General features: G+C 33.3%; 1 protein-coding gene across 2 annotated transcripts; it reads right to left on the bottom strand.

Moving 5' to 3' along the window:
• Nucleotides 1–4,735: 4,735 nt before the first annotated feature.
• On the bottom strand, nucleotides 4,736–16,809 carry LOC133668817 (protein PARALOG OF AIPP2-like). 2 transcript variants are annotated; one of them, XM_062088830.1, is made up of 12 exons: nucleotides 16,296–16,809; nucleotides 16,055–16,091; nucleotides 12,531–13,664; nucleotides 12,155–12,240; nucleotides 11,945–12,039; nucleotides 11,536–11,832; nucleotides 10,140–10,652; nucleotides 8,835–10,005; nucleotides 8,493–8,723; nucleotides 8,293–8,414; nucleotides 7,174–7,574; nucleotides 4,736–6,002 (listed from the first exon to the last, which is right to left on the bottom strand). In XM_062088830.1, the coding sequence occupies exons 1-12, from the start codon at nucleotides 16,349–16,351 to the stop codon at nucleotides 4,995–4,997; spliced, it is 5,151 nt and encodes a 1,716-aa protein (XP_061944814.1). In that variant the 5' UTR covers nucleotides 16,352–16,809; the 3' UTR covers nucleotides 4,736–4,994. The 2 variants fall into 2 exon arrangements, with proteins under 2 accessions (XP_061944814.1, XP_061944815.1); XM_062088831.1 differs by having other exon boundaries at nucleotides 16,300–16,808.
• Nucleotides 16,810–22,008: the final 5,199 nt, after the last annotated feature.

Raw genomic sequence — 22,008 nt, 5'->3', positions numbered from 1 at the left:
TTATGTTATATGGTGTGTGCATGATTTATTTTGACATCAAAATACCTCTTAGTTTTGAATAGAGTAAGCAACTGATCACATGTCATTATTTGTTTTTCAAATGTTATCCCTGGTATATATATATATATATAAAAAACCCTCATTTTTAGTGATTTTACCACAAAATACTTAGATATTTATTATTCTCATTGTAATAATTACGTATCTAATGCATGCATGTAACTTAAAAATATTTTTTCCTACAAACATATTTCCAATTGATTTTTTTTATTATTCTAAATATATTTCATATTAATAAAAACAATATCAATGATTATTACATGGATTTTTTTAAATAAGGCTTGTTTTTTAAATCATATGAGTCTTTATTTTTTATTTTTAGATTAACATGAGTATTCAGACTAATTTGTACACACCTCAACTAATAAGAATAAATGATTATTATATGGATTTTTTAAAATAACAATCATACGCATGGTTTTCAAACTCGGCCCGGTGACTGGCCTGGTCCAAGGTCCGAGTTTCAGGTTTTGACTTGATCATCAAGTCATCTGGGTCAATTTTTTTTTTAAATCAAAATGATATTATTTTAATAAAAAATATATAAAAATTAACAAGATATAACTGGGATTTTAACTGGGTATTTTTTTTTTTCAACTCAGTATAATTCCGGTTTCAGTTCGGCGGGCTGGATTCAAAACTAACGATCTTACGAGTCTTTTGCTACTTTTTTATATATTAATGGTGCAAGGGCCGCACAAAGAGGCTCCATTGATGGAAGAACCATCCAATAAATGTCAGTCAGTCCCTTCCAAACAATAAGATACATGTGTTGTTTTTTTTTTATTTGTATATTACATCTCGATGCGTTGATGTGGTCTCACAAGCAAGAGAAATTAATGGATATTTTAATTAAAATACTTGAGTGAAAACTTGTTGCAATATAATTGTTTCATTGTTTTTATTTATGTAATAAAAGATCAGTGCTATGAGTTTTAAATTAAGTTTTATAATATATGTTTTTTCAAAGTATAAATAGAGAGAAAAAACACGGAAAGATATCAAAGATAAGTTCAATTATTATTATACAATCCCTTAAGATATTGAAAATTTTATGATAGTAAATGAATTGAATTATATTTTTATTTGCATCCTTACAATCTATTAGTATTGATATTTGAGAAATATATATATAAACAAATAAAAAAAATGACGAGCAAAGAGAAAATAAAAAATCAAGCGAGTTAAGTGTAAAAAAATAAAGAAGAAAAAGAAAAATAAGGGATCAAAATATAATTGAAAAACAATATATGAGATTTTCATTAAATTTTATATTTGACAACTCAAATTTGAAAATTCTTGATTCTTGGGACATCTTAGTGACTTATCTTGATTCTAGGATTATTTTGATGTATTTTGTTGGGTTATTTCTGAAAATTATAACGGGTAGTTTTTGTATCAATATTTTCTTTCTTGTTAGTTTAAGCTAAAGTATATATATATATATATATATATATATATATATATATATATATATATATATATATATATATGGTGTCTTTGCTTAATTTAGGTTATTTGAGTCTTATTTCATTTGTTTTCTTATTCTCTAATTTTTTTTTCATCGTTAATATTTCACACAAATTCATTTTGCTATTCGTGATTTTGTATTTATAGTTTCATATTGATCGTTTTCGGCTTTTTATTACTTCTTGAGTCTATATATTATTTTGGATTATACTACCAAGTGGTTAATTTTTCTACTTTTTTTGTGAATTAGTTCCTTAAAAAACTATTTTTTTTAGATTGAGTAGTAAAAGGCGAAAGGTGAGCTTGTTATAGTGAAAAGTCAAGAATTTAAATGAAAAACAAAAGGAGTGACATGTATTGAGTGTAAACACGTGAGAAAGTATATGAAAATATATTTTTCTTGATACTAAAATGTTTTTTTAAGATCTTAATGATGTCAATCAAAAATAGATCATCACCACTAAATAATAGGAATAATCTAAAATGGGGTTATTTGGCTATGCAACAACAATTAAAAATGATGAACACAAGATTTGGAGAGGTTATGAATGACATGAGTGGATTGAAAATTAAATAAGCTAGCTTTTAAGATGAATTATTTTGTAGAGCTCCCAAGAGCAAAAGACTTGTAGGACAAGTTATTTCACCTTCAAATGAGTTTATAGCAAAAAAGAAAAAAGAAAAAAAGATAAAGAATCTGATGGTTTTGATCATGAACATGATACTACGTTTCATCAGCATGGACGAGCTTGGAGCATTACACCAACTCGTCCAACTCAAGGACGGGTTTGTAATATCCATGTAGGTGTGAGGAGGACCAATATCATCCCAGCTCATGGATGGACCTAGGCCACTCATGGACGAACTTGGGATGCTCGTGGACGGACCAACATCCTCAACGCTCTCACAGTAAGCAATCTCATCTTTCACTAATGTTGTTTCAAGACGCTCAATCTTCCCAACCTCTTGAAGTCCATCACAATATAAATTGAGCGTAGTGTTGACCACAATATGTCCAATCTCATTGACACCTTCACGAATAGTTGTTGTTGCTTTCCAAACTTCCTATACCAAGTAATTAATCTATATACATACATTAAAAACCAATTACTAGTCATCATCCATAATAAAATTAATTTGGTATTTAATAATTGTAAAAAAATATTGTATACCAATCAAATCTATTTCAGATATTAGGGGGGCATAATGTATCGGATTGCATAGACATCTCAGAAAACATGACTAGATTAGTGTAATGAAATACCTTGTAATAGACATATACCATATCATGTAAGTATCTATATCAATCGTTGGATGTCACTTAAAAACATAATCTCTCCTAGCATCTTAAAGATAAGGTAAGATACATGAATTACCAACCAATTCCCCTTGCGCTTACTGTAGCGACTAATATTGTGTAGCTTGTCTCCAATATCAGTATAATTTGGTATATCAATATAATTCCTCGTCTAGGTCTACTATTCAAGTAGAGATCCAACATATTAATCTCATTAATCCTCGCAAACCCAAACATTAAATTCACACTTCCATCACTACATAATGGTATACCAACGTAACGAGTTTGACTAACCCCGGTTTGCAACATTCTCTAAGTAATTTCAACTTCTGTTTGAAATATATTCCATCCAAGTAGATTATATAACATTCTTGATAATTTGTTAAGGAACATGTATTATGTAGTAGTTAGGAATTCATGACTTCCTCTATTATAAGTGATATCATTATCAGTATTGATAATGATATAACCATGAAAGTATAATATTCCTAAATTATCAGATATTTTGTCAAACAATACAACAAAACATAAATTAATCGGCGAACACCTACATTAATCAAATTCTGCTACCATAACAAAATTATCAATCATATTCAAGTATTTAATAGCTAGTATTATCATTTTACATGTAATTCAGTATAATTCATAATTTAATATAAATCAACACTAACTCTCCCATTACATAACTTTTTTAATTCACAATCAACAATAACAAAAAAACATTGATTATCTAACAAAATAACCTAACTATCAACTAAAAATATATCTAATTAACATAATCCATAATTTAATCTAAATCAACACTAACATTTCAAACACATAATTTTGTTAATTCACAAACAACGACAACCTAAAATAATTGATTATTTAACAAAAATAATATTATTAAATATAATTAACAACTTAAATTACATCTAATTAACCTAATTTCTAATTTAAAACCCTAACTGAAAATCAAATTAACAGTAATTAAACATATATTACGTGGCTATTTTGGTCTGAAAAGTGAGGACCCGCCATTGGTAAAGAGAGAGAGAGTGAGGTTGCCACAGGTATACCGAGAAAGAGAGAGAGATGGGTGATGTAGAGAGAGGTGAGTCTTTTAGTGCTACTGAGAGTGTTTTTTTATGGTGGGGAGGGAGAAAAACAGGTAGTGGTGAGAGGAGATGAGTAGTGGCTGTGAGACATGAAAGAGAGGGGGAGAAAGGGAGGAAGAATCAGGTCTTACAATTCAAATGATGTCATTTGCGACTTGTTAAAGTGTACTAATTTTCCAATTATTTTTTCAATTGTATTATTTTATTATTTTTTTACCATGCTAAAAAAATATAAAAACTTCTTAGAGTTAATTTAGATACAAGCATCCACTGATCCACGCATCATAAGATTGCGATGGACAACCTTTTCCTGTTGAGGTTACAGGGTCCACACATGAAAGTCGACGGCGGCACTTCACTTCACTTCACTTCACCCAGTTGCATATGACTCAGAACGCAGCTTATTACTGTACCATTGCACCATGCGCGTACGCTGGCCAAGCACATATGAACAGCATGAACGGATTTATATCATTACAGGAGTTTGATTCCAAAGAATCCACCACATCGCTGATGTACCAAAACGTTGGGGGAGTTCCCAGAGGCATTTTACTAGCCCAGCAATTACAAGACGCATTCTTTGGAATATGCCTGCATTACTCTACTCGAAAACACCTGCCTCGACAGCTTATAGTCGTCTCATACAAGGAATAACGAGGGAGGATCTGTCACAAGCATCATCTGTTACTACCATTTTCCTGTCAACAAACAATTCAAAATGACAACTGCACCAATACCGAGAAGCAAAATCAGAAAACAAGAGGGGGGGGGGGGGGGGGGGGGAGCGAGGTGGACGCAGAAGATCACGAGGTTGCAAATATCTAATGGTATTTTAAAACTGTGCCGGCTTAAAATCTCTTTATATACAAACAGCCGTGACGATGGCACTCATAAACAAAGAGCTCAGAAATGTTAAAAGGGGAAAAATTATTAGTAAATCCTGTGTGGGTTTATGAACAGATGGAAATTGATTTTCCTATGAAGCCCATGGAAGACCATCATTATGTGTGAGGCACATTTACCACGTCCATGTGGGGCACAATGTGTACACAGTGAGAGTCGCCATAGCCCTATATATCTGGAAGGCCCCTAAAGAGGAGCAGTGAAGTATTCACATGACACCTTTCAGGCACAAGTTGCTCAGTTTTTGAAACAGGTTTTACAGTTTGTTCCTTGTCCGGGAATGGGAATGAGAGAGAGAGGGAAAGGGAAGCAGAGACACCATCATCTTCTTCCTTGTTCATTACCTTGTCTGGAGGCTTGTTCTGGATATGATTTTTTTCAGCCATTCCAAAGAAAGGCAGGATTCCCTTGTTTGGGGATTTCGTCTCAGCTCCCAAGGCAAGCTCAAGATTTGGAATCCCATCAAGAACTCGATCCTCATCATTTGATGAGTTCCAGGGCATGGAGATAGCAGGCAACCGACTATCCTTGACAGGATCTGAATCCACGGGAAAGAAGTACCTTTCACTAGTTCCCAGGCCCTCCAAGATAACCTTTTCAGCAGATGCTTTGTCATAGCTCCTCTCCTCAACGGAGGAGCTGGAACCCAAATCAAATGTCTGTGAAGTAAAACTACCGCTCAAAGAATTTTCATCTCTTGAACCACTACCCCCATATAGCCCACTAAAACCCGTCTTCAGCTTCTTACTGATGCTCTCTCCATCCACCAACGTATTATTATTATCTGCCTTGTTCCACGGAGCCTTTTGAGTCATGCTACTCGAAATCAGAGGTGCAGTATCTGACAAATACAAAAATGGTCGTTTCCTTGGACCTTTCCCTGAGAAAGTCTCCACATCTATATTCACGTTATCTTCATTCAAGTCCCTTTCAACTATAATATTATCTTTGTCACTGAATGTTCTAACTATTTTATCCTCACCAAAAATCCTCCTGCAGCCTGAATTTTGACTACCAACACCAAAAATCTTGAAGGATGGCATATCTTCTCCAAGACATGAAGCACCTTCATGAATTTGTATCTCCTTCACATCAGAGACAGAATTAGTCCAAGTTACCTCAGTACAGGGTTTCGGGTCCACATCCAGACTGCACCTAGGAGGACCAACTTCTTCCTGTAAAAAGAAGGGTCAGTGTTCATTCAATTGTAAAGGAAAGCGAAAAAGAAGTTTGAAACAAGCTTCACCGAAACCCACATATATGAGCAGCACTAAGGAAAAGTCACCGAAACCCATACATATAAGCAGCACCCAGGAAAAGAGAGAACAAGAACAAAAAATAAAAGTACATATTTAGGAACATATTTCCAGAGAGACTTAGTTTGATTTCATTTTTAGAAAACAATTTGTCGACTTTTAAATCCAGAATACATCTTTATTCCAAAATCATTCCTATACAGAAAATTGAGAGAACGTGTTCACTAACTCAGTAAATAGTTTTTGAAAATAGAAACATCAGCCTTGCTTGGATTGTCTTCAAAACAAAGAACGACAGTTTGAATATCAGAACTAAACAACTTTTAAAGTGGAGAATTTGGATAACAACTTTTAGGAATGTAAAATTCAAAACAAACACAGACTGAAGACAATGTTGAGATTTCAATGAAGTATTCTGGGGAGAGCAAATAGCATGTTAATATTGTATGAGAGGTTGTGGGAAGCTGTCTTTAGGAGCACAAAATATCCTGGTCCTTAGGCAATATAACCACATTAAATAACAAAATCATTCATATGCATACCGTCAAGAAAATACAGGTGCAATTATTCAAATTACAATGAAGAAAATATGTCATTCAAAAATCTAATGCTAATATATACAGGAAAAGGAATAGTTTAGGAATAGAAAGAAAAAAAAATCTAAAGCCAAATGCTTTATAGAATTACAATGAATCGCAAATGTCGAAACCACATTCAAGCAAGTCATCTGTGCCACCTTTCTGAAGTAGCATGTGTACTTAATGGTCTGACTGGATTGTGGAGATAAAAGAAAACCAGAATGTTGCTGCCACTTAAATTTTTGAATATATGGCAAAACAACAAAGCATGACAAACTTGAGAAATTTACAAGATTACTAAATTGCTGATCAGTGGTGGCTAGTGTCACATTAAATAGAAGAAAATCCAAAACTAATCTGTTTATGTGTTGCATCATATGTTTATTGTTGGCATTATAGTGCACCAGACACCGTAGCCATTCCACAAAGACTCCAACATAGATAAAGCCATGGTGTAATATCAACCAAATCAAGTGTTTTGTCAATTGTCATGTGTGAGGAAAAAAAATTACCAGGGAAGGACTGCTGCATCTAGCTTCTGGGCACCATGGGGTACTGCTTCCTCGAATCTTTGTCAACGATCTGGAGTCAACTTTACCATCTTGCTTCTCTAGGTTGGTTTGTGAATTAAATACTTTGTCATCAGAGTTCCCATTTAAGGAAACACTTGGTTTCTCAGGAGCATTTGCTGCAAGATGCACATCAGAAGAACATGGACTGTCACATGCAGATGTATTTTTAACTATACATTCAGGCACACAGAGATTCTCAGATGAAGTCATGACAGAAGCGGGAATGTCTTTGTCCCTGGGCACCCCATTCAAACTGGGCATAACTAACTTCTTGAATGAATCTGAACAATCAGATCTCCTTCCCCTGAACACTCCCCACAAGAAATATAACATGTTCCAGCCTGCAAATAATAATCACAAACTATATTATTTTAATTCCATGACTTCTGAGCATACATGCAAGCTCCTCACAAATTCCTACCAGAAAAGCAGCTAAAGGCTAGCCAGCTGACTTATGCATTATTAGTTAGCATGACAGTGCTTTCAAATTCACTAGGCTATCCCATTTGTTTCTCTTCTTAAAAGGAGAATAATACCTATAACTGACATTTTAAAAGAACTGTCATGCTTCACAAATGACCAGCTAGCAGCAACCTAGTGTATTTTAACTGCTAGCTGATCATTTCTTATGTGCATACAGTTCTTTCATTTTTGCCCATATAACTGCTGGTGCATTCATAAAACTGTTGTTTACCTATCTTTACCTCAGATGACAAGTCTTAGACTTCATAAAACTTAAAACAATCAGAACTTTTATGCATCTTCCAACAGGTAATGAGGTGCTATCTTTCTAGAAAACCAAGTAAACAATAACATAAGCAAGTCCCAAAAACTTTATACAATAACATTTACTTAGTCCAGAATAAGTGTCAAATAGGAGTCTGCAACCAATGAAAATCACAGGAAGGTTGGGATAGGGTGCTCCATCAACATCCATGGGGCAATATTTGATGGTATAGGTCTTACAAACATCTCATGGTTTAAAACACAAATGCTATGAGGAAATGATTATGGTGCCATGGAATCAGTGTTTATAAAATGATTTTCAAATAATCTTACGCTGTGAGTTCTCTGGAAGCTGTGTGGATGGGAATATGAAGAATTCAACACCTTCAAATGATCCTTTGAGGGCCAAATCCTTTTTAATCATGTTGTCTAACAATCTCTTGTAGTTCTCATAACTGTATCATGAGCAGTACAAAAAACAATTAGATGAATAGATGAAGTAAAAAACACTCAATCTGAAAAGGCATATTCACCTTTCAAAATTCTTTGCAAAGAAGTAAAGAGCAATATTTTCCTCTTTGGCACCAGTGACAAGGAATTGTCTCGGCCATGTGCTTATGCGAGGTACTTCATCCAACTTAATTTTCTGGGGGAATTTGCTAACCACATCAAGGACTTTAGGAGATGCACAAGTAGATAGATGTCCTTGAATTCCATCATATAAGTCAATAACCTTTTCAGCTCTATGCACTTCAAACACCCCCCTGTATTTACATAACAGAAGCTTACCTACATTGCATTTTTTAAGACATGCAGGAAGGAATGTGGAGGAAAAGGCAATGTCAATGCACACACTTTAAGAAAGACAAACTTACTGCCAGATATATTCATGCTCTGGGATAGCTGACATCTTTGTAAGGACAGACTTCTCTGCTGAAGCATGAACAGACTTTCCCAAATAAGGGGCAATGGAATCTGACCCCACCTTGAAAGGACAAACAGCTTCATTGGAGTGCTCATTATGCTGCTTCACATTATTAATATTTTTTGATTTGCAGAACTCAGAGGAAGAAGCATGAACAAGCTTTCCCGAGTAAGGGACAGTAGAATCTGACTCCATCTTTGTAAGGACAGACTTTTCTGCTGAAGCATGAACAGGCTTTCCCAAATAAGGGGTGATAGAATCTGACCCCACCTTGAAAGGACAAACAGCATCTTTGGAGTGCTCATTCAGCTGCTTCACATTAGTAATATTTGTTGATTTGCAGAACTCAGAGGAAGAAGCATGAACAGGCTTTCCCAAGTAAGGGGAAGTCGAGTCTGACCCCATCTTTGTAAGGACAGAGTTTTCTGCTGAATCATGAACAGGCTTTCCCAAATAAGGGGCGATAGAATCTGACCCCACCTTGAAAGGACAAACAGCATCATTGGAGTGCTCATTAAGCTGCTTCACATTATTAGTAATTGTCGATTTGCAAAACTCAGAGGAAGAAGCACCGATATTTGCTTGCCCTTCATCTGTTCCTTCACTCATCTTATTTAAAACTGAGAGCTGATCTTGAGAAGCCATCTCGCCACTTTCATCCACATTTGATGAGGACAACCCATCGGATTGATCAATTTCTTTCTTCTTTCTGTATATTCCAGGCTTCTTAAGCATAGCAACAGCCTCAATTGCAGCTTTCAATTTTCTACCTTTGCTCATCTCCTCTCTAGGAATTCTAGAAGCAGATACGTCAGTACCAGAAGCCAAAGGACTAACAACAGTGCAATTTTCTGTAGCATGACAAATTTCCTTGCACTTTTGACAAGTGACATTTTTCAACCCAGTGATACCAGTAGGTCTCAAGCGACTGAGAGAATTTTCCCTAGCCTTTTCACCTTGATTTGATGATTCCCGTGATTGAGGTAGGCCATCTTGCAAATTTTCAGTAGCATTACTGGCAGCATTCCAAGAACTGGATGAGGGTTCATCCTTGGGGCTAATTTGGTTCAATTTTTGTTCCGCAGAATTACTGCTTATTCCATTTTTAGATGAGGCTTGAACTGAATTGGCAAAAATAAAATAGCAGCTTAGTTTATCTTACCAAAAAATAAAAAATAAATTAAGTGCATCACAAAATACAATCAGGCAAAACTGACGACATTATATTTTGTCAAGTCTATCAATCAAGAAATACCTGAAGTAACTGGAGTATCTGCACCTTTACAACCTACATTGCTAGTTGATCTTGATAGGGTACCCAATTTTCCATTAGATTGTGCGGACTTCAACTCTCTGTTGTTGCCTGTGGATGATGCTATGACACTTTCACCACGAGGAGTGAACCCTTGATCGACCTTAGGTGTTGAAACAACAGCACTACTTGTCATTGAACTACCTGGAGGGCGACCCAATCTCAACAATTTTTTTCTATCAACAGCATCCCGGTCTTTCACTTGTTTCAATCCTCTTGAATCTTGAATGTGAGAGAATTTGGATGAAAGCGTTTTAACTTTCAACTCATTAGTGCTGGATCGGCCTGAGCTCGCAGATTTAAATGACATACTTTTCCTCATCATTCTAGCAGCCCCCTCCTTCATATCAAGAGAACTCTCTCTAGCGCCCTTATGCTTTTGAGGAACTTCATCGACAAGTTTCACTTTCATTTTGGAATTTAAGGTGTTGAACGACTTGGACTTCAATAAGGCCCCTGTAAAAAAAAGACTTAATGCTTGACATTATAAACCAAGTTTCTAAGAAATGTTAGAAAGAGCAAAGCTATAGAGTCTGTTCAACTGTCCATATCAATTTTAGGTTAATCTCATTTGAAAACATATTTGGAGGAAACACTTAAGGGGCTAACATTTGAATTAACCCCTATAATGGGGGGTCATAGGTTAACCTAGTTGGGGGGGGGGGGGGGGGGGGTCTCACCCAATTTGCCACTTACACTTGCACATCATTATTAGGCCACGCCAACAGACATTATTTACAAATAATTTTTAAAATGTTTAATTTAAAATTTATTAGGTCCCACCATTGTACATATTTTTTCACCTATCAAACATCATTGACACTTGACCCTTCAACAACTTTTTTACACCATTAATACTTCACCACTTAACACTTGACCTCCAAATTTTTACCCCGAAACAAAAACCACCTTATATTACGCAGGGTGCGAACATATTAGTTTTTTTTACACCACTTAATGAATTCTTCATGTATTTAGTTATTATCAGACCAAACATCACATCCTAATTCTCCATCCCTATTTATTACGTGTCAACCATTTTTTGATAGGCATTCCAATTATGTAAACATTTTTGTTCATCAACAACGCAAACAAAAATCTGAATTGAAGATATTGATTATTTAACCTATTGCTGTCCAATGGATCTGAAATTGAAACATAGATCCACATAAATGGGATCCTAAATCTAATGTTGTTTTAATGAAACATAAATTGTGGACTGCATTGAAAGTTGTGAAGTGGTGCAAAACCAAATTGCCAAACATTCAAAACCTCTATACATAGTACAACGTGAATATGAACAGCAAGGAACATGAGCCAACAAGGTTCTGATTCTTACCCTTAGGGGTTTGAACATGTGGACCATTCACAGAAGGGCGCGCAATTTCCGGAATATCAATATTGGAGCGATTGCCAAAAGATGTTTGATGAGCAATCTTTACTTTTCCCTTATCTAAGCTCTTGAATGAAGTATCCCGAGACACTGCAGCTATTCTGCTAGGACTGCATGACTTGGGTGATGCCAAACTTGATTCAGTTGCCTGCCTTTTGGGTGCTGAAGCCAGCTCCATATGTTCTGCATGTCTCTTGCCAGAGCTCTGAGTACTTGCTACATTCATCCTTTTTTCCTCAGCATCTGAACATTCAAATTAATTTTGAAAGGATACTAGTATGAAAATGCTTGTGTCCAGGAAGTGGTTTTTTATCACCAAAATAAATGACAATTTGAACTGCTACTTCAGCTTTACCTTGCTTTTGATTTTCAGCTTCCTCAGCCAACTTGCATTCTTCACACAACCAGTCACCTTCAGGAAGTTTCTGAAGCATCTCTCGCATACAATAGCTGATTAGTAGCAATAGCCATGTTAAAATGTGATGTAACAATTGATAGGATAAAAGCAAAAATAACCAGTTTGGGTTGCCAGCTGAATATATAGACAAAAGTTGTATATTCTTACATGTGTTCTGCACCATCTGTGCACCTACTACATATAGCAAGAAAATCCTCCCGGCCTGCATCCCCGCAAATATCACACACTTTTACCTGTTTCATGGAAGCAAATAGTTCAGAAGAGGACAAAGGAGAAACTGCAAGGGCAGAAATTAAGGAGCATACCACAGAGAATAGAAAAAACAGAAAGAAGGCAACACACACATATATGAGATCCAGAGACATAAACTGGATGGGAGAAAATACTTTCAGACCACCAGAATGCAAGATGTGTAAATTGAAAAGAGAATGCAAAAACAAGTTCTGTAAACATTCATCAAGCACTCATTAAGCAGATGCATGTACAATCCTTCTTCCTAAACAAATATATAAAAATTACTCACATCATGTTCCAGAATTTCAGACTCGTCACTCTCATCCCCAGATGCAGATTGCAACATAGGCTCCTGCATATCTGCTAACTCATCTGACTCATTCAACTTCTCTTTTCGTTCAACTTGGTCAGAACATTTAAAACCCTCATCTGCTTGGTCCCCACTATCTTCGTCTGCCTCTAATTCTAATTTTGAATTGATTTTACATGAAACCTTGGAACTATCTGCATTGAGGGTACTTTTACCATTTGCATTGTTATCAGCAATGTTGTGTGCAGCCAAGTTGCCAACACAATCAATACTAGCTGATGCTTCTTTTGACAATGACAGATTGACTTGTTCTGTTGGACATTCAAACCGTTTTCCATGGTCATGTAAAGCTGGATCTTCATCTAAATGTTTACCATTTGAATTAGAGGAAAGGCACTTAGTCTGGACCTTTGGTGAGCTAGTGCAAGCATCAACATCATTTGAAGGAGTCTCAAATGAACCTGATTTATGAGAAAATGGTGCCTTTCCAGATCCTTCCACTTCTAAAGCTGAACTGTGCAAACAATTTTTCATGTCTAAATTCTTGTTATAATAACTAACCACTTTGCTTGCATCATTAGCTCTACTAACACATGACATGTTATCATCATGGCCCTCTTCAGATTTAGAATCCACATTGTTCTTTGAGAAAGTTTTCTGATCTGGAAAACTCTCTGCTTTTGGAGAAAACTGATCCTCTGCAACAGCTCTACCAGAGGACATCTTCGGACTCATCTGAGACTCAGCTGACGCATCAGCATCAGATGACTTTCTGTTTACTTTACTTTCTGCATTTTCAGACAGAGAATCATGACTTGAACTGACACTGAGCAGGTTGCTTGCTTCACTGGTGGTATGCTGTAAGCTGTCACGTGCTCTACTTTTAAACGAGACTAAACCATCACCATCATGATTAGAATAATGACTTGATGCAGTTACACGACAGGTTTCATCAGAAAACTCATCACCCTTTGATCCCATACAGGCTAGCTTAAGATGCATACAAGATGAACAGGGAGCAGAGCACACATTACAGGTCCCAGACTCAGCGCTGGTACGAACTTTCCGTCTCATGGAAGGTTTGCCTAATCCTTTTTCAACCTCTGATGATTCCTAGTAAAAATAAAGCAGAATATGAGTAATCAGATAAGAAAAACAAAGCAAGGGTGGGGATTCACACCTTTTTAATGAAGAAACCAAAAAAGGGCACTTTAACTATCCCTCAAATAGTAAATTTCCATGCGCATACATTTAAAAACAAAACCAGACTATATAAGGTTTGCATTTAAGCTAATAAGCACTTTTTCTGTGGTTTTCTTATCATATGTAAGGGCGGGAACTAATTTACTTGCATGCTGCCTGTGGCTGATCGTGCTGTCATAATCATCTTTATCAGCAATCAAGCCTTGCTGATACAACAAAAGCAACTGAATTGTGACAGTGCTGCTTAAAGCATGGAATTATTTATATTTGTTGAGTGGTAAGCCATTGTGCTATTAGGATGCGTCCTTCCATAATGAAACACTTCTTCATAAGACAACAACTCATCCAATATGCATTTCAAAAATCCTTTTGTTAACAGATGGTCTAATTGCTTTATCCTCCCCAGGAAACATTTTGAACACCTATCTTCCATGAGAAACAAAAGAACAAAAGTTTTTCCACACATTCATATTTCCTCAAAAATCATATACATCCAATCCCTGTTTTGTATTAAGACAACAGAAGACAAAAGAATGGCAAGCAAAAAGGTAATTGTGGGAAGCTTCAACCAGTCCAAGAGTGAATATTTCTTCAACTGGAATGCTCACTGTCTCCTTAATCAAACTAGAAGACTTCTCCCATTGGCCCCTAAGAGAGTTCAAGATTATGCACTTCAAGCATATTGGAAACATTTATTCAAAAAGACAAAAAGAAGGTAGAATTCAATTATCTGAGTTTAAAATAGCCAAGGAGCATCAACTATCACTGTGTCTTTAGGTTGAAACCAAGGGAGAACTATACAACATCACAAGTTTTCTCTGTTGAAAACCAACTTGTACCTAATTAAAACTAAGACAGTATTCCTATGACAGAGAATATTCCATGACAGCTTATTTTTACACCCTCGTGAAGGTAACAATGATAAGCAAGCTCCTATCATATGCCGACTGCTCTTCTACAATGCCCAAAGAAGGGAGTACCACAGAAAACAAAATGTATGCCTTGATTATCAAAAGTGCAACCAATTCTGAGAGTACCTTCAATCATTTAACAATGATAAGCAAGCTCCTATCAAATGCCGACTGCTCTTTTACAATGCTCAAGGAAGGGAGCAACACACAGAAAACAAAATGTATGCCATACACACACATTCTGAGTATGCCTTGATTATCAAAAGTGCAACCCATTCTGAAAGCACCTTCAATCTTCTCTAGGAGTGCAACCCATACATATTGGTTAGCTCTAGTAGTGAGAGGTTTTGCAACTACCACCTTTATATCTATAGAAATAATAAGATGGAACTGGAAAATACAATGTTGTGCTTGCTTGATCACCAGAAACAGACAAAAGACTTGCTTGATCACACACACACACACACACACATATATTGGTTAGCTCTAGTAGTGAGAGGTTTTGCAACTACCACCTTTATATCTATAGAAATAATAAGATGGAACTGGAAAATACAATGTTGTGCTTGCTTGATCACCAGAAACAGACAAAAGACATTGTGCTTGATAAGATCATTCCTTTTAGAAACCCGCTTCCTATCAAGGATAAGCTTACCAACAAGACGTATTGATGTGACAGGAAAAAAAAAGAATAAAAAAAATAGATCAAGCAACCCATAACTCCTAACCTAAGAAGGTTGTAAAAGGAATCAACAAGAAAATAAATTGTTATGTAGACAATAGCAAAGAAAGAACAAAATTGAAAAATGTAAAACTTTCACTGTAAAGTAAATGCACCCCAAGCAATATTACTACAGGTGTTCTCTCCTTAGCCCCAAGACGTCTCCAAAAGCTTAGTTTAGCAATGGTGCTCATCATTTGAACAAGTTCATTGGCGAGTATATGAGAGACAGCAATATATGGAATCTTGTAGGACTTCAGAATAATGGTTGAATTCAAAGTTGATTCAGAATACAGCATTTGATAGATTAACTATGTTCCATCAATGGTAATGAGAGTCCACATTCAAGATAATAAAAAGAAATAAAATAAAACAAAAACACCATGGCTCAAGGAAATATATAAATAACACTTATAGCTAGATTATTATCCAAACACTCCGTTAGAATAACTTCAATGAAAGAAAAGAATCAATGCATCTTAAATTCTACCGATCCAGATGAGATACCAAATTGCGGAATTCAATTTCATCTAGTTATGCTATACATATACATATTTTCATTCAATGGAAGGTGCTCCCAATTAAAGTAAACTCTATGGGGAAAAGGAGTGAAGAAATGAGCAAACAAGATAAAGAAAAACAGAACGTAAATTACCCTTTCTCCTCACCATGCACTTCTTCTGAGTTTCGTCTAATGGCCCTCGCCTACGAAAAAGCACCATCGAAACCACAATCGAATCAGCAAAAACTAAGACTTTCCAAACATACGCCAAAAACACCAATAGAGCAAAAGAAAAAAAAACTAATCGACTAAGTAACCCCAAACAATCCAAAATCAATAAGAAACAATCGATTAAACAAAAATTAATAGAGAAAAAGAAAAGAAGCCCTAAAATTAAAATAACATACATGCCTTTGGTTCCCCAATTATGTCCGTCGCATTTTATAGCTCTTGAACGTTTCATCCTCTTCGCTTGGCTGTCATCCCCTTCTTCACTAACACAATCCACCACAATCGAACACCATCAATCCCTAATTTTTCCCTCCAAATTTCACAATAATTCTCACCTATTATTATTATTATTATTATTTCTCTCTTCTGACTTTATTTTTAATAATAAACACACAGAACATAACTACGACAATCAGATTATATATATCTAATCATACAAGAGGATCTAATTAATACACACGAATATCTGCTATTTATTTATTTACTTATTATTATTTTAATTTATTAAAACCCCTCTCTCTCTCTCTCTCTCTATGATCTGGAAAGAAAATATTGAAATGGTCGGTTTAAATAAATACTAATTAAATCCATAATCAACCTCCTCTCTCTCTCTCTCTAAACCTGATTGCTTCTCTCTCTACGTGTCTGTGTTCTATTGATCTTTTTCTTACACACACAAGGACTGAAGTTATCTTTCTTCCTCTCTCTAGATTTTCTCTCTGTTATTTTTTTCCCTTTTTCTCTCTCCGCATTTTTCCCGGAAATAAGTTTTGACTTTTACATTCTTAATATTATTATAATGCAGTCCTTCATGTTTATAAATCTATAATTTAACTCCTTAATCTTTGGTGGTCATTCTCATATTATATCATATGTTAGTTTTTTCTTAATCTTAAATCTATCATTTAATTATTTGAATACATGTTTCATCCAACAAACCACCACTGATGGACTAAATCATAGCTTTTAAAATATAATAAACCAAGTTATAATTGCGTTAAACCAGGGACTAAAGATAATTTACTCATAATTTCTTTTTTTTAGATATTGCTTCTTCTTCTTTTTCTTTTAGATGATAGGTTACGTGCTTCATTTAGATTTTAGAGGATTTTTATTTTGTTTTTATTGTTTAATATTTATGCATATAAGATGTTTGTCTAGTGATATATATACTTAATGGACCTACAGATGATTTTATATGAAGAAATCATTTGTATCTGTGAAAAGTCTCACATAACATTTGTGTAAATAATCATTAGACTTGAGATCACTAAGGTATCTTTATATAGAAAATGTTATACTTTAATATTGACCATACATTATCTTAATTAAGGGTAACAACATATGCATGTATTGACTACAATATGAACTATATGAATGTATTTGAGTGATTAAAAGATGACTCATCATTTTAAGTGAATTAAAAAAAATTCCACTTATTCTCTAATAATATTGATTGTGAAATCCATGTGCAATGCGGAATGAAATTTGAAAAGAGTTTTAAATTTTATTAAAGAAATTAATGACAATAGTCTTGAGAATAAATATGATTTGATAGAGTAAACACATTTCATACTCCAATAACTACACCGAAATATTCTTGATGAAATAATATTAATTACACCGAGAAACTTATCACTAAAGGTTAAATCAAATTATATATAACTTTTTAATATTTGAGGGATCATAATATATTGCTAAATGTTACACTTGGTCTTTAAATACAAATCAAACAAAATTTAAATTCATAATAAGATAAATTATTGAACTTATTTAATCCTATTTTTTTTTATTAAGATTATGATTTATACCTGGGCCAACATATTATAGGTCAAACACATTAAAAACCAAAGGTAAGGAATTAACCTATGATGATTAATCAAGGGAAACTTGATTTTAAATAAGTTTTAAAAATTAAGGACTAAAGTATAATTATTACAAAGGATTACAATTCTAAACTTGGAAAAATCAAGTAGAGACTTGATTGTATAAATTTCTAAAATTATCTTATATGTGTATTTTTTAGGGGGTAAAATTATATTTTATCATTAATAGAGTTATTAGATTTTTCCTATAAATAGAATGTTATGTTTCATATCTTTCTCGATAAATGTACTTTACACACTATATATATCAGGTACACTTATACAAATAGGTAGAGTGGATAAAAAAAGAGAGAGTTAGCACTCAAAGCATATCAATTCATCTCTCTTAAAAAGATTTTAAGATATTTCTCAATAGTGGTTCATTTGAATTATTGTTAAAGGTCAAACAATTAAATGACTTGTAATTTATGATAATTCAACATTAAAGAGTTAATCAAGCCTTGAAAAGAAGATATGATTTTTGGGTAATCTTTTCACAAACCTAAACAACCTTAGATTGTCTAACAAGATCTATTAGGCTCCTAATATTTAAAAAAATTATTGTTACTACTACATCTATATGTTTTGGGAATCCCAACAATTTTGAGTAGTTATTTCATAATATTTTTTGCATGTGTTGTTGTCCTATCCTATTGGTGATATCATTATTCTTGGATTATGATAATGGTTTAGTTACCATTACCATCAACATTATCATTACCAATTATACAAATTACTAAAAAAACTAAAAAACAAAAAAAAAATGATGGTTGTTTACTATATGTTAATGTTCACTCGCTCACAGTTCATTATTCATCCAATGTTGTGATTTTATTTTATTTTGGCCCATAATTTTTTTTTCTTTTTCTATATCATCCTTTAACACTTCGAATTATCTTTTTTAATTGATTTAGAGGGGTGTTGTTTTGTTGTGGGGATAGTGTGTTTGCTCTCATGTATGCAATATGGTAGGAGTTATAATTAAATTGAAATCACAAATTATAATTATAAAAAAAACTAAGAGAAAAGAAACTAATATTATAATGTTGGATAATGAAAAATGATGGATTAGATTTTTTTTGTAACATAGAGATAAGGTTGCCACTTTTTCAACCTTCTCTCTTAAATGGGATAAGGATAAAGAGTGTATGAGAGATAAAGGTCTAAAAAAATAAGAGGGAATGTGAAAATTGAAGATTAGAGGAGTTAGAAATGTAAAGGGACACAAAAATTAGAGGAGAGAGATGTTTCTATTTTCTTAAACTAGCGATGAAGAAAGAGATAATAGAAGAGTCTGGAAAAAATAAGTTGTAAGGGAGTTTATAGTGATAAAGTTATGGATACTTGAAAAGAATAAAAAAAAAAAGGATTCAAGGTTAATTTTTTTATATTTCTCTATCTAAGCCTTCTAATTATGGTAATGTCATAATTTTTTGATACTAAAAGGGGCAAAACACAACAACAACTATGGCTATCATTGCAATGGCTACTCTAATGGTGAGTAGGGTGCCCGTTATCAATAACAAGAAAGAAAGTTATAAGGTAGAATTATAATTTTTCACATGCAGGTGATTCTACCCATACAACCGAGGTAAAGGGTGACCTATAACTTTTTTTTAGGTTTTATATTATTTTTATTTATTTTATAACATATATATTTTTACTATATATCATTTTATTGTGTTTGATATTATTGTGTCAAATTTTGTTGTTGTTTTTAGTTGATTATGAGAATTTAAAAAATACAGGTTTATTTTGTATCTTCATCCTTTTCTTGGTTCATACATCTTTTCAGGCCCCTCTCTTTTATACGATTCCAAGAGTTTTTAGCATTTTTCTTGTAACTTTTGCATTATAGTGTTGCTAAGATAACAATTGTTATGCTATAGGAAAACTTTTTTCACTAAGAGTTTTGATTTCAGGTAAGCAATTTAATTTTAAATCTCATATTAAAATAACTTAGAAGAATAATAATATTTTAGGCAAATCCTTTTTGAAACAATAACAACATACTATCAAAAGTAATAAAAATGTTAGATTTCAAGATTTATCTAAGTCTTAAGTTCTTTTTTTATTTTACTTTCCCATGTTTTACTTTTTCTCTCTCTTTTATTTTTGTTAGTTTTCTACTAGATTTTTTTTAAAATGATTCTTTTGGATTGTATGGATTAGGGACTTTTTTTATTTCATTGCTTTTACTCTTTATTTTCTAAAATCTATATTATTTTGTGTGATTGTGAAGAAATTATGAACTACTTTCTTTAATTGTTTTTTGTATTATTAGCCTTCAAATCTGTTCTAAGCTATTTGATGCTGACATAGGAAAATTTCTTCCATATTCTTGGCATAATAATGTTTATTGTATTATTTTATTAATAGTTAATATTTCTAGGTTTTAAAGAGTTTTAGAAGAGTCCTAGTGCAGTTTGGTAAATCAAGTATAACTTTTAATCCAATTATTAAGTCGAGTTGAAAGTTTGATAAAAAAAACTTTGAAGGCCTTGTTTACTATTGAATTATAATTTCATGATGATCAGAGATCAAAAGGCCTTCAAATAAGGCTTGAAAGTTATTATGTGGAGTTGTCTTTGTTTACCTTATTGTATTTGGATTCTTTTTTTTATTTAGATTAGAACTTTTAATCTAATTAATATTTTACTATTTAGAATTTCTAATTCTAGATGAATTCTATTAATTAGGTGGGTTTTAATTAGGAATCATTTTCTATAACGGATCTTAGAACTAATTTAAATAGGGACGTGTAGTTTATTTTAAGAAAAAAAGACTATTATTTAGATTTCATAACATATTAGAGTGTTTTCTCTAGATTTCTCTTTAGCTTAGGTTTGTACCTTATAGCTTGAGAACTGTATTTTTTATTTACACTGTAAACCCTAAGATAAATTGAAAATAATAATATAATAAAAATTAAGGTGTAATGCAATGAAATAAGAAAAAGAACATAAAATAGAGTTAAAGATATAAAATAAAAGGATTTTATGGCCGGAAATCCTCATTTTTCTAGTAGCGAAAATGGTCTAGCCATTTTGAGAAATGGCTAGACTACTTTATATAAACTGGTCGAACCATTTTTTAAAACAATCAGACCATTTTGGCTATTATTTTTGTTATAACCTGATGGTCTCCAACAAGAAGGGAAAGGGAAATTTCATTTCTTCTTTTCTTTCATCTTGAATGACTAGAAAGTGATGGTTAGGACTAAAAAGAAAGTGTTTTGTGAGAAAAGAATACATTTATACTAGAAATTTAGAAAAAGATCAAAGAGAGGAAAGATTGAAATAAAGAGAGAAAGTGAGAAAAAAAAGAGAGGAAAAGAGAGAAGCTTTGGGGAAATCTTGATGAATCGAATTTTGAAATACGTTTTGAAACAGGGTAAGGTGTTCAACCTCTTTGTATTATTTTGAACAAGAGTTTAGTGATTTGAGCAAAAATTGATCAAAATTGAGTTAGGGTTTTGAGATGAAATTTGGGGGGAAAGTGAAATTCTTAGAAATTAGGTTTTTAGGATCCTTATAGGTTGTTGTGGAAGTGGAAACATGTCGGCCATTGAGAGATGAAAAGGGAGATTTGATGAATTTATGTTACTCTTATAAATTGTGATAACTAAACACATGGGCAACAATTTAGATGAATGATTATATTTCTAAATTTCTATATGATAAATGTGAATTTTAATGTTATAGGAATTTAATGTCTTTGAGAAATTGATAAAATTAAACTGAGTTTTAGTTTTGTTAATGCTTGTAGACTTGTAGTGTTATTGTGATGAGTTTATTATTGAATTGATGAGGAATTGGTGGTTAATTGAATGAATAAGAAATGGTTGAGGTTTCAATCTAAGAAAAATTATCCTTTCTTTTTATAAGGTTTTAGCTAAAACAATAAAATGAAGGGGAAGAATTGTTAACGTGAGATTTTGTTTGGAATGTGTTAGGTTTACCATTTGATGAATGTGTAAAGGATTAATGAGAAATGTTTTTTGAAAGGTAACATATCCTTCTCT

The sequence above is a fragment of the Populus nigra genome, chromosome 11 (assembly GCF_951802175.1).
Source record: "Populus nigra chromosome 11, ddPopNigr1.1, whole genome shotgun sequence".
NCBI lineage: Eukaryota > Viridiplantae > Streptophyta > Magnoliopsida > Malpighiales > Salicaceae > Populus > Populus nigra.
The sequence above is the reverse complement of the archived record's forward strand: the minus strand, read 5'-3'. Positions and strand labels throughout refer to the sequence as shown.

Bases quoted from the DNA above. Each gene is read 5' to 3' on its own strand.
- LOC133668817 (XM_062088830.1), bottom strand. From the start codon at position 16,351: ATGAAACGTTCAAGAGCTATAAAATGCGACGGACATAATTGGGGAACC. The intron at 12,241-12,530 runs GTGAGTAATTTT...TCCATGAAACAG, and splicing joins CTGAAATTCTGGAACATGAT to GTAAAAGTGTGTGATATTTG. The intron at 10,653-11,535 runs GTAAGAATCAGA...TTTTTTTTACAG, and splicing joins ACATGTTCAAACCCCTAAGG to GGGCCTTATTGAAGTCCAAG.